At 44.1% G+C, this 12,930-nt stretch overlaps 2 protein-coding genes across 2 annotated transcripts in view; both read right to left on the bottom strand.

Moving 5' to 3' along the window:
- The window catches only part of LOC138786612 (uncharacterized), a 324,608-nt gene extending 314,812 nt beyond the window's left edge, over window positions 1-9,796 (bottom strand). Inside the window, exons 1-2 of the mRNA XM_069963593.1 lie at window positions 9,701-9,796; window positions 9,121-9,604 (exon numbers count right to left, since the gene is read on the bottom strand). Coding sequence (XP_069819694.1) covers window positions 9,121-9,490 — 370 coding nt within the window. The 5' untranslated portion in view covers window positions 9,491-9,604; window positions 9,701-9,796. The remainder of the gene's footprint in view (window positions 1-9,120; window positions 9,605-9,700) is intronic.
- LOC138787589 (zinc finger protein OZF-like) lies at window positions 6,514-7,792 on the bottom strand. The gene has a single exon (XM_069964935.1). The coding sequence runs from the start codon at window positions 7,790-7,792 to the stop codon at window positions 6,830-6,832; it is 963 nt and encodes a 320-aa protein (XP_069821036.1). The 3' UTR covers window positions 6,514-6,829.
- Window positions 9,797-12,930: the final 3,134 nt, after the last annotated feature.

Below are 12,930 nucleotides of genomic sequence, written 5' to 3'. Positions count from 1 at the left end.
TGAGAGACTACCATTATTATTAGCACTATCACATGCTTGTTTAATGCTGGAGAACCCCTTTAATAGACAGCAGAATAGAGTTGTTAGGAGGCATATAGGTAGAAAAGGTAGCCGATACAGGATCTCATTACAGAGCCTCTCCACCCCCCACATGTGCATTGGGACCCCCTCATAGTTCCCTCTCCCCACATGCAGACTCAGGGATTTGCAGCTGCTCTTTACAGTTCCTGACATGGACAGAGGTGGCAGCAGAGAGCACTGTGTCAGACTGGAAAGAATACACCACTTCCTGCAGGACATGCAGCAGCTGATAAGTACTGAAAGACTGGAGATTTTTTTTTCATTTAAGTAATTGAGAAATCCATATAACTTTCTGACCCCTGGTAATTGTCTGCCTCTGGTTTACACTATTCAAGGGGTTGTCCAGTTAAAATCAGTTTATTTCAAATCAACTGGTGTCAGAAAGTTTATATAGATTTGTAATTTACTTCTATTTAAAATTCTCACATCTTCCTGTACGTTTCACCTGCTGCATGTCCTGCAGGAAATGTTTTATTTTCAGTCTGACACACAGTGCTTTCTGCTGACATCTGTGGCTGAGACTTAGAATTCCCATAGAAAGCGTCTCCTGCTCTGGACAGTTCCTGCCTTTGCCAGAGATGTCAGCAGAGAGAGCTGTGTCAGACTAAAAAATAAAACATTGCCTGTAGGACATACAGCAGCTGATAAGTACAGGAAGATGTGAGATTTTTAAATAAAAGTAATTTACAAATCTATATAAACTTTCTGACACCAGTGGATTTTCGCTGGACAACCCCTTTAAGGCAGTTCAGCTTTAGGTTATGTAGGCCAAACTATACAAAGTTTTAAAGTTGTGCCATGTTTGAAACAGGTAAAGTTTAAAGGGAAACTCCAGATAAGAGAAACTTTTTCTGCTAAAAGTACATTAAAAGTTATATAGATGTGTCTATACAATGTATTACTGTATCTGTACGGTTCTGCCACACTAGTAGCTGATAGAAATCCAGGAAGTGAAGAAAAATGGCCTCTGTGCCAACTCACATTGTCTCCTGCTCCTTCTGCTCTCCAACTTCAGGAGACAAATATTCCATGCCTCTGTCTCACATTGTGTGTGTTTGCTGAGCACAGGCTGATGATGCAGACAGGGGGCAGGGCGTGATGTCACAGGAGGAGCGGCTGGATCACCCAATCCCCTGACTAATTCACCATCTCTGACCAGCCAGAAGCAGCTGCTGCACAGATTTCACTGATTGTGATTTAGCGGGGGGGGGGAGGGGGGGCGGTGATGATTGGCTGAGGGAAAGCATTGCATTCTGGGAAATGCTAAACCAGGATGGACAGAAACACACAATACAGAGTAACCCCCAAGCAAATGGATTTTTGGTAGTTTCAAAACTGGGATAGACAGGTAAATAATGCTATATGCTTCTGCAGAAGTTTAATTTTTTTTAACGTCTGGAGATCCCCTTTAAGGAAAGTGCCTGGTCATTACACCATGTATGTTGCAGTAAAACTTCCTATTGTTATGAGGCGATTTGTTTTGTTGGGGTTCGTTCAAAAGCACGCTACTACCATGATAGCTACTACCATCTGTTTATGAAGGATACAGTTTGGTGACTAGTTTATGCTGAGACCCTAATAGACGCTACTTGCTATGTGCTAGAGGAACTCTATCTACAAACAGGGACTTCCTATTCAAAGGACACAGATTTACAATGCCAGAACTCTTCTAGTATCTCATCACCTCTATGGCAGTCACCAGACTCTGATTTACAGGAGAACTGTAATATAGGAGCTGTGTCACGTGACTCTGAAATGTTAAAGGAGCACTCCGTATTATAAAGGATGCTAATTACAAGTGATTTCTCAAGGACTTTGAGAGTGTTTCCCATTGAGCAGATCACCATTCCACTTTATAACTTATGGGGGGAGATTTATCAACCATGGTGTAAAGTGAAACTGGCTCAGTTGCCCCTAGCAACCAATCAGATTCCACCTTTCATTTTCTAAAGAGTCTGTGAGGAATGAAAGGTGGAATCTGATTGGTTGCTAGGGGCGACTGAGCCAGTTTCACTTTACACCATGGTTGATAAATCTAACCCTGTTTCTATTTACAGTGTGTGACTTTCTGGGGGTTACGCCCTCACTGGGATCCCCATCTCCTGGGTCTGACATGGTTGGCACACCACAAACTTTAGTCTAGTCACTGCTGTATGGTTTAAACTGGCCGCAGTCGGCTTTATTTGTCTATCCAAGGCAAAACATATATGACATAGGCAACATCTCCCACATTGGTTAAATTGGTGCACGGCTGTTCACACGGAACAATCTGGGAATTTTTTGCAAACGATCAACGACGATTTGAGAACATGTTCACAGATCAAAATGAACGATTTCTCGCTCGTCGTTGATCGTTCGCTGCGTTTACATGTATAATTATCGTTCGAATTCGCACGATAATGGTTACGTGTAAACGCAGCATTAGGCTGGAGCGAGGTATACAGACCAGGAGCTTTACCTGAACCACAATCCCCACTCAACAAGCACAGTACACCACGGCGCAAGTGATATCTACGCCTACTCATTTTCAAGATAGTCCACAGATAGAGGACTTTTACCCATTGTACCTGATGTTCCAGTAAAGTGACTGCTTAATCCCAATGCCTAGCCTCCTTGTCGGCTGATTTCCACTGCACCTCAACAACACCAAGAGCGTCATTGTACACCAGTGATCCACCAGTGTCCACAGCTCTCCTGGGTGAAGTTTAGCCAGTGAGTCACTTGTCAGGTGGCCTGTTCTAAAACAAAATCTGGCAGCAGGATCTGGCAGCAGGATAAGTATCATTGCCAATAACATTTATGCTGCTGCCACACATTGTTACCATTACAACGATATGCAACTTTTATTTTGAGTTTTCAAAAACTTAAAAACCTTTATAAAAAAACTAAATGGTTCTTAAAATTGCTCTATTCCCCTCCTTATAACGCCTTTATCCCTTGGTCTATCCGGCTGGTGAGGTGTCATTTTTTGCGCCATGATCTGTACTTTCTATCTGTACCTTGCTTGCGTATATGTGGCGGGATTTTGCGCTTACACCGTTTACTGTGCAAGATCAGGAATGTGATAATTTAATAGCTCGGGTGATTCACGGCATGTTTTTTTTTAATTTATTTTTAAAAGGGGGGTGGATTTAAACTTTTATTATAGGATGGGTCCCGCTTCTCCCATAAAAACCAATAGGACATAAAAAAGATTGCTTTTTTTTTTCAGAGGAAAAAAAAAAATTGACGCCGATTTTGGCGGCAAAAGAGCCCCTAAAGTCCCACTATTGTAGCTGCAATTGTTTAGCCTTTTCAATAAACTTTGTTTAAGATTTGGATTGTAAGAACCCAAACTTTGCGACAAAGCTCTGTGAATCTTTTAACCCTTTGAGGACCAGGCCCAAAATGACCCAGTGGACCGCGCAAATTTTGATCTTTGCGCTTTAGTTTTTCCTTCCCCCCCTTCTAAGAGCTCTAGTACTTTCAGTTTTCTATCTACAGGGCCGTGTGGGGGCTTGTTTGTTACAGGAGTATTATTATTATTAATTTATAAAGCGCACTTAATTCCAGAGCGCTATACAGGCGACAAGGGTAACAAACAAGAACAATACAAGATCAAAACACATTACATGAAGGCAGATGGCAGACTGATACATGGGGAGCAGGACCCTGCCCGCGAGGGCTTACAATCTATAACGTAATGGGAGAGAAACAGGAGGTAAAGTGCAGCCAGTCAAGTGTGATGCAGAGTTATTGTATGTTGTAGCCTTGTTTGAAGAGATGGGTTTTCAGGTTACTTTTGAAGGACTTGATAGTGGATGAGAGCTGAATGTGTCGGGGTAGCGAGTTCCAGAGTATGGGGGAGGCTCAGGCAAAGTCTTGAAGGTGGTTGTGCGAGGTACGAACAAGGTGGAGCGCAAACGGAGGTCACTGGAGGATCGAAGGTTGCGTGAGGGACGGTAGCGGGATATCAGGTCAGAGATGTACGGAGGGGACAGGTTGTGGACGGCCTTGTAAGTCATGGTCAATAATTTAAAGTGAATACGTTGGGCAATGGGGAGCCAGTGGAGGGATTGGCAGAGGGGAGAGGCAGAGGCAAAGTGAGGGGAAAAGTGGATTAGTCGGGCGGCAGAGTTAAGGATAGACTGGAGGGGAGTAAGGGAGTTAGAAGGAAGGTCAGAGAGGAGGATGTTACAGTAGTTTACGCGGGAAATAATGAAAACATGTACCAGCAGTTTGGTAGAGTCAGGGGTGAGAAAAGATCAGATTCTGGAAATGTTTTTGAGGTGAAAGCGGCAGGAGGTGGTCAGGGCCTGAATATGCGGTTTAAAGGACAGGGCAGAGTCAAAGGTGACCCCAAGGCAGTGGACTTGGGGGACAGAGTGCAGCCATTGATAGAGATTGACAGATTATACGGCGGGGTAGAGCGGGATGAAGGAAAAATGTTAAGTTTCGTTTTGTCCATGTTGAGTTTTAGAAAGCGGGAGGAGAAGGAGGATATGGCCGACAGACACTCTGGAATCCTAGATAGCAAAGAGGTGACATCCGGACCAGAGAGGTAGATCTGAGTGTCATCGGCGTAGAGGTGGTAGCTGAAGCCGTGGGACTCTATGATAGGTCCCAGGCCAGAAGTATAGATGGAGAAGAGAAGAGGCCCAAGTACAGAGCCTTGGGGAAAACCAACTGTGAGCGGACGAGGAGAGGAGGTGGTGTGAGACACTAAAAGTGCGGTTGGAGAGGTAAGAGGAGATCCAGAAGAGGGCTGAGCAAGTGACGCCAAGGGATAAAAGAATTTGTAAGAGGAGAGAAAGGTCAAGGAGAAGGAGGACAGAATATATGCGTGAGGTTTTGGCAGTTAGCAGGTCATTGGCCACTTTGGTTAAGGCAGTTTCTTTGGAGTGGTGGGGGCAGAAGCCAGATTGCAGAGAGTCAAAAAGTGAGTTGGATGAAAGGTGGGAGGATAGTTTGTGATAGACATGCTGTTCTAGGAGTTTTGAGGCAAAAGGGAGAGGCGAGATGGGGCGATAGCTGGATAAGGAAGTAGGGTCAAGGGATGGTTTTTTAAGGATGGGTGTGATGGTTGCATGTTTATATGGAGATGGGAAGATTCCAGAAGTTAGTGATAGATTGAAGAGATGTGTTAGTGCTGGGACAAGTGTTAAGGAGAGGTTGGGGATAAGGTGGGATGGTATAGGGTCAAGTGCGCAGGTGGTGAGATGTGATGTGGAGAGTAGTTTGGAGAGATGTTCTTCTGTGACGGTGGAGAGGTGAGTTAGTGGGGAAGAGCACTGGACTAGTTGTACTTTGTAATGGCGTCTTTCATTTTACCATAACATGTATGATGGAATCCCAAATATATTATTTATGAAGATATAAATTGGTGAAATCGTAAAAAAGAATGCAATATGGTAACGTTTGGGGGATTCCTGTGTCTACGTAATGCACTATATGGTAACAGCGACATGATTCTCTAATGTTATATATATTTTTTTAATGAATTTTTTTTTCAATTCATTATTAATAAAATGGGCCTATTGTGACGCTTATAAGAGTTTTATTTTTTCACCTATGGGGCTGTATGGGGAGTCACTTTTTCCGCCATGATCTCTAGTTTTTATTAATACCATATTGTGAAGATCGGACGTTTTGATCACTTTTTATTATTTTTGTTAATATATAATGTAACATAAAATCGGTAATCCGCGCACTTTTTCCCTCTTTTCGTCTACGCCGTTCACTGTTCGCAATGACGCTTGTTATATTTTAATAGATCGGACAATTACGCACGCTACGGTATATTATATGTTTATTTATTTTTATATGTTTTATTTATATAATGGGAAAGGGGGGTCATTTAAACTTTTATTGGGGGAGGGGTTTTGGGGCAGTGATTTTAACTTTTTTTTTTTATACATTTGAAGTCCCTTTGGGGGACTTGTACATACACTACTTTGATTTTTACACTGATCATTGCTATGCCATAGGCATAGCATTGATCAGTGTTATCGGCGCTCTGCTCATTGAGCCTGCCTGTGCAGGCTCAGTGACCAGAGCGTGGATTGGACCGCACGGAGGCAGGTGAGAGACCTCCAGAGGTCTGACTGCGGGGTCCCGATCGGTAAGTAACAGGGGACTCCCCCTTTCACTTACACTTAAACGCCGCGGGCGTGCTGTGATCGCGGCATTTAAGGAGGTAATGTCACGCGATCGCTGCAGCGTGTCATTAACGGTGAGGTGCCGGCTGCAGCTGATTGCAGCCGGCCCCCACCTGCTATGAAGCGCGCTCCGCTCATAGAAGAGCGTACCGGTACGTCCTAGGTCGTCTAGGGGTTAAACTGTTCTTTTATCTCATAAAAATGTCTCCTCCCCTGTGTGATTTTGCTGGTGTTCAACAAGTGTTGAATTCACAATAAAACATTGCTCACATAGAGAACCTGAAAATTGCTTCAGTCTTGTTTGAATTTTCTTATGTTTAATAAAATTTGCTTTCACAGTATAACATTGCCTACATGCTGAACATGAAAAATGCTCCACCCCTGTGTGAATTCTCAGATTTTCGACAAGGCTTCGCCTTGAAACACTTCTCACATTCTAGGTACGAAAATGACTTCTCCCCTGTGTGCATTCTCCAAGGTTTGAAAAAAATTCTGTGTTGCAATAAAAAAAAAACTTTCTGCAATCTTTGCATGACTACGGCATCGCCCAGTTCTTTGGTGTTTAAATAAAGATCTAGTTTTCCTTTACAGCATTTACTTCATTCTTGACATTAAAATGACTTCTCCCCTGTGTGAGTTTTTTGATGTTTAAAAAGAGTTGATTTATGAGCAAAACATTTCCCACATTTGGAGCATAAAAATGGCTTTTCCCCTGTGTGAGTTCTTTGATGTTCAACAAGATTTGATTTCAGAGTAAAACATTTTCCACATTCTGAACATGAAAATGGCTTCTCCCCTGTGTGAATTCTTTGATGTGCAACAAGTTTTGTTTTCTGAGTAAAACTCTTCCCACATTCTGAACAGCAAAATGGCTTCTCCCCTGTGTGAATCCTTTGATGGGAGAGGAAATTTGCTTTCAAAGCAAAACAGGTTCCACATTCTAAACATGAAAATGGTTTCTCCCCTGTGTGAATTTTTTGATGGTAAATAAGAGTTGATTTCTGTGTAAAACTCTGCCCACATTCTGAACATGAAAATGGTTTGTGTCCTGTGTGAATTCTTTGATGTTCAACAAGTTTCGATTTCTGAGTAAAACATTTTCCACATTCTGAACATGAAAAAGGCTTCTCCCCTGTATGAATTTTTTGATGGCACAGAAGATTTGCTTTCAAAGTAAAACTTTTTCCACATTCTAAGCATGAAAATGGTTTCACTCCTGTGTGAATTTTTTGATGGGAAAGAAAACTTGATTTCTGTGTAAAACATTTCCCACATTCTGAACAGGGAAAAGTGTGAATTTTCTGATGTCTCTCAAGATTTTTTTTATAGGTAAACATTTTTTTACATTGCGAACATGAAAACTTAAGCTTTTCTGTAATTGTAACAGGATGAGATGAGAGATCTTTGCTGTGAGGGGCTGAGGGTGTATCTGGGATAGTGGACGGCTCCTCATATGTATCTTGTGTGATATGATCCTCTGAGGAGATCTGATGTCCCCCTGAGCTCCTGGTAGAATCATCTGCAAAGGAGAAAACACCATTTCTCTTATTTCCCAGTAATAGAAGCTTAAACATATTGCAGACATGGAAAGTTACTCTTTTTTATGTAAGATAATAAGAACTATTCATCCACAAGAAGTGTTAAATAGACTGTCAGTAGGTTTATGGCGTCCTATCTCAGGGTGGCATAAACTAGTGACAGAAGCTGAACAGGATGATGCATCACTTACATTGTTCTGTGCAGCAGATCCAGAAATGTCCTCCTAAATAACATGGACAATAAGTAGTCCTCTCCAGTATGTGCATGAGCTTAGTAGTCCTGGATATTCACGAGAAGCAGAAAACTCCGCCCACCAGCTGGTGATTGGCAGTTACCTATCCATGCTGTGTATAGGCAGTTAGCTGTCAATCAGCAGCAGGGGGAGTGGTGCGGCAAGAATCCTATTCTACTGCATATAAGGAGAACGGCTGAACAGAACGATGTCAGTAATACACAGACCTCAGGATTTCTGTTACTAGTTTATACTGCCCTCATTTAGGACAGCAAAAACCTAGTGACAGATTCCCCATAAGAATATACCAGCTATAGGCCAGTAAGCTAACATATTGAGCAGTAGTTTAAAAAATAAAAAAATATTATATATAGTTAGCGATGTCCCTGCAGTCCTTGCTTTAAAAAAGTGTAAAATTATTAAGTATACTTACCTGTCCACGTTCCCTGGTGTCCCTCAAGCTTCTCCCCACTCACTGCAGCAGCTGCTGGCACGTCAAAAGTATTCTGAGAAGTGATGATAGGCCGCTCAGCCAATCACTGACCGAGATGGGACAACACTGCGGGCCAGTCACTTAGCGGACTGTCCCTGCACACACGGCTACAGACATGCCAGCAGCAGCTGAAGTGAGCTGGAAGAAGCTAGGAGGACAGGAGTGTAGACAGGTAAGTATATACCTTTATTTTCTGTACACATTCCTCGGCCGCCGGTCACTCGATATTAAATGTTTTCTAAACACGTTTGATAGACAGCGATCAGACAATGATCGGTTCTTCGGCTGCTTGTTGTCTTTATTACATGGAACGATAATCAGGTGAATCTGCAGATTATCACTCCGTGTAATAGAGCCCTAAGTGTCCGTATGTTCATATAGTTCATGCAGGTAACGTATAACTGAGCGTGCATACACAGCACCAGCATGTAGTTCCCCCCCAATACTGTATTTGTAGGATGTATAAATGATTGGTTCATATAGTTTATGCAAAGCCGATCCTGGTTGCTGTATCTGCAGAGTGGGTAACATGATCATACATAGTACAAGTACATAGACGACAAGATGGTCATTATAGTTACAGCCGGTGACTGAGGAGAATGTGTGACTGTTCTCTGCATTTAGTGGTCACTACTCACCTGGGCGGTTACCTGTAGTGATGTCCTCCTTATACTGCTCATCACCGCTTACATCTGTCTCTTCTTCTTTTACTATTATGTGTATCGCATTGATACAGTTCAGATCCTTCCAAGTTAAGATGTCCTCCTTGTACTGCTCATCACTGCTCACATCTGTTTCTTCTTTTACCGTTATGTCTGTATCATTAAAACAGTTCAGGCCTTTGCCTGTAATGATGTCCTCCTTATACTGCTCATCACCGCTTACATCTGTCTCTTCTTTTACTCTTATGTCTGTATCATTAATAGAGTTCCAATCCTTTCCTGTAATGATGTCCTCCTTATACTGCTCATCACTGCTGTCATCTGTCTCCTCTTCTTCTTTTACCATTATGTCTGTATCATTAATAGACTTCAGATCCTTCCCTGTAGTGATGTTCTCCTTATACTGCTTATCGCCACTCACATCTGTCTCTGGAACATTAATATTGTTTTCATCTTCCCCCTGATTCATAAGATGTGAGAGAAATATTGTAAAAGTCATCAGACAGTAGGAGAAGTCAGGTGGGATGTACAGATCATAGGGAACATCTCCATCTACCTGATCCTGATCCTGTGGGAGAAGAGGACGGGGACATCTCTCTGGTGCTGTTCTCTTACTGGATCTGACTGGAGGGAACACATACAGAGACTGAATTCATTCTTTCCATCCAGATAATACAGAGAGGAGGTGTGTATATAGTCCTGTCTATTACCTGCTGATGGGAGGGGCTGCTGATCCTCCAGCATCACATCCTTGTACTGATCCTTGTGTCCTTCTACATACTCCCACTCCTCCATGGAGAAATAGACCGCCACGTCCTGACACCTTATAGGAACCTGACAGAGAGCAGCATAATCATAACATCAAATAAGCATACAGACCCCCCACACACCAGTCCTCTCCCCCTGTATACAGACCCCCCACACACCAGTCCTCTCCCCTGTATACAGACCCCCACACACACCAGTCCTCTCCCCCTGTATACAGACCCCCCACACACCAGTCCTCTCCCCTGTATACAGACCCCCACACACACCAGTCCTCTCCCCCTGTATACAGACCCCACACACACCAGTCCTCTCCCCCTGTATACAGACCCCCCACACACCAGTCCTCTCCCCTGTATACAGACCCCCACACACACCAGTCCTCTCCCCCTGTATACAGACCCCCCACACACCAGTCCTCTCCCCTGTATACAGACCCCCACACACACCAGTCCTCTCCCCCTGTATACAGACCCCACACACCAGTCCTCTCCCCCTGTATACAGACCCCCCACACACCAGTCCTCTCCCCTGTATACAGACCCCCACACACACCAGTCCTCTCCCCCTGTATACAGACCCCCCACACACCAGTCCTCTCCCCTGTATACAGACCCCCACACACACCAGTCCTCTCCCCCTGTATACAGACCCCCCACACCAGTCCTCTCCCCCTGTATACAGACCCCACACACACCAGTCCTCTCCCCTGTATACAGACCCCCCACACACCAGTCCTCTCCCCCTGTATACAGACCCCCCACACACCAGTCCTCTCCCCCTGTATACAGACCCCCCACACACCAGTCCTCTCCCCTGTATACAGACCCCCACACACACCAGTCCTCTCCCCCTGTATACAGACCCCCCACACCAGTCCTCTCCCCCTGTATACAGACCCCACACACCAGTCCTCTCCCCTGTATACAGACCCCCCCACACACCAGTCCTCTCCCCCTGTATACAGACCCCACACACCAGTCCTCTCCCCCTGTATACAGACCACACACACCAGTCCTCTCCCCCTGTATACAGACCCCACACACACCAGTCCTCTCCCCTGTATACAGACCACACACACACCAGTCCTCTCCCCTGTATACAGACCCCACACACCAGTCCTCTCCCCCTGTATACAGACCACACACACCAGTCCTCTCCCCCTGTATACAGACCCCACACACCAGTCCTCTCCCCCTGTATACAGACCCCACACACCAGTCCTCTCCCCTGTATACAGACCCCACACACCAGTCCTCTCCTGTATACAGACCCCACACACCAGTCCTCTCCCCCTGTATACAGACCACACACACCAGTCCTCTCCCCCTGTATACAGACCCCACACATGCCTGTCCTCTCCCCCTGTATACAGACCCCACACACCAGTCCTCTCCCCCGTCTTACTGTGGATATTGGACTTTTCTTCCCTTTGTTTCTGAGCATACAGGAGTATATAGTGTAGCAGCTCCCTCCTTGTAACCTCAACACAACCCCGCCCCTTCTAAAAGAGACCCCGCCTCTCTGGGCGACCTCACACTCAATCAGCTGTGAGCTTCCAGGACCTGCCATGATGTCATAGTCATGTGATCAGTCAAATGGAGAAGGAGGAGTCACATGATCAGGGGCTGCTGCTCAGTGTATGCAGGACTCTGCTGTGCTGGATGAGCTGAAGTGATGTGTATGCAGCAGAGCTGTGTGTGTGTGATGTGTGTGGAGCAGAGCTGTGTATGTGTGTGTTATATATGCCTGCAGCAGAGCCCTGTGTGTAATGTACATGTAGCTGAGCTGTATATGTGTAATGTACATGTAGCTGAGCTGTGTGTGTGTAATGTACATGTAGCTGAGCTGTATGTGTGTAATGTACATGTAGCTGAGCTGTATATGTGTAATGTACATGTAGCTGAGCTGTATATGTGTGTAATGTACATGTAGCTGAGCTGTATATGTGTAATGTACATGTAGCTGAGCTGTATATGTGTAATGTACATGTAGCTGAGCTGTATGTGTGTAATGTACATGTAGCTGAGCTGTATGTGTGTAATGTACATGTAGCTGAGCTGTATGTGTGTAATGTACATGTAGCTGAGCTGTATGTGTGTAATGTACATGTAGCTGAGCTGTATATGTGTAATGTACATGTAGCTGAGCTGCATGTGTGTAATGTACATGTAGCTGAGCTGTATGTGTGTAATGTACATGTAGCTGAGCTGTATATGTGTAATGTACATGTAGCTGAGCTGTATGTGTGTAATGTACATGTAGCTGAGCTGTATGTGTGTAATGTACATGTAGCTGAGCTGTATATGTGTGTAATGTACATGTAGCTGAGCTGTATGTGTAATGTACATGTAACTGAGCTGTATGTGTGTAATGTACATGTAGCTGAGCTGTATATGTGTAATGTACATGTAGCTGAGCTGTATGTGTAATGTACATGTAACTGAGCTGTATGTGTGTAATGTACATGTAGCTGAGCTGTATATGTGTAATGTACATGTAGCTGAGCTGTATGTGTGTAATGTACATGTAGCTGAGCTGTATATGTGTAATGTACATGTAGCTGAGCTGTATATGTGTAATGTACATGTAGCTGGGCTGTATGTGTGTAATGTACATGTAGCTGAGCTGTATGTGTGTAATGTACATGTAGCTGAGCTGTATGTGTGTAATGTACATGTAGCTGAGCTGTATGTGTAATGTACATGTAGCTGAGCTCTATGTGTGTAATGTGCATGTAGCTGAGCTGTATGTGTGTAATGTACATGTAGCTGAGCTGTATATGTGTAATGTACATGTAGCTGAGCTGTATATGTGTAATGAACATGTAGCTGAGCTGTATATGTGTAATGTACATGTAGCTGAGCTGTATATATGTGTAATGTACATGTAGCTGAGCTGTATATGTGTGTAATGTACATGTAGCTGAGCTGTATATGTGTAATGTACATGTAGCTGAGCTGTATATGTGTAATGTACATGTAGCTGAGCTGTATGTGTGTAATGTACATGTAGCTGAGC

This window comes from Dendropsophus ebraccatus, chromosome 3 (assembly GCF_027789765.1).
Source record: "Dendropsophus ebraccatus isolate aDenEbr1 chromosome 3, aDenEbr1.pat, whole genome shotgun sequence".
Classification (NCBI taxonomy): Eukaryota; Metazoa; Chordata; class Amphibia; order Anura; family Hylidae; genus Dendropsophus; species Dendropsophus ebraccatus.
The sequence above is the reverse complement of the archived record's forward strand: the minus strand, read 5'-3'. Positions and strand labels throughout refer to the sequence as shown.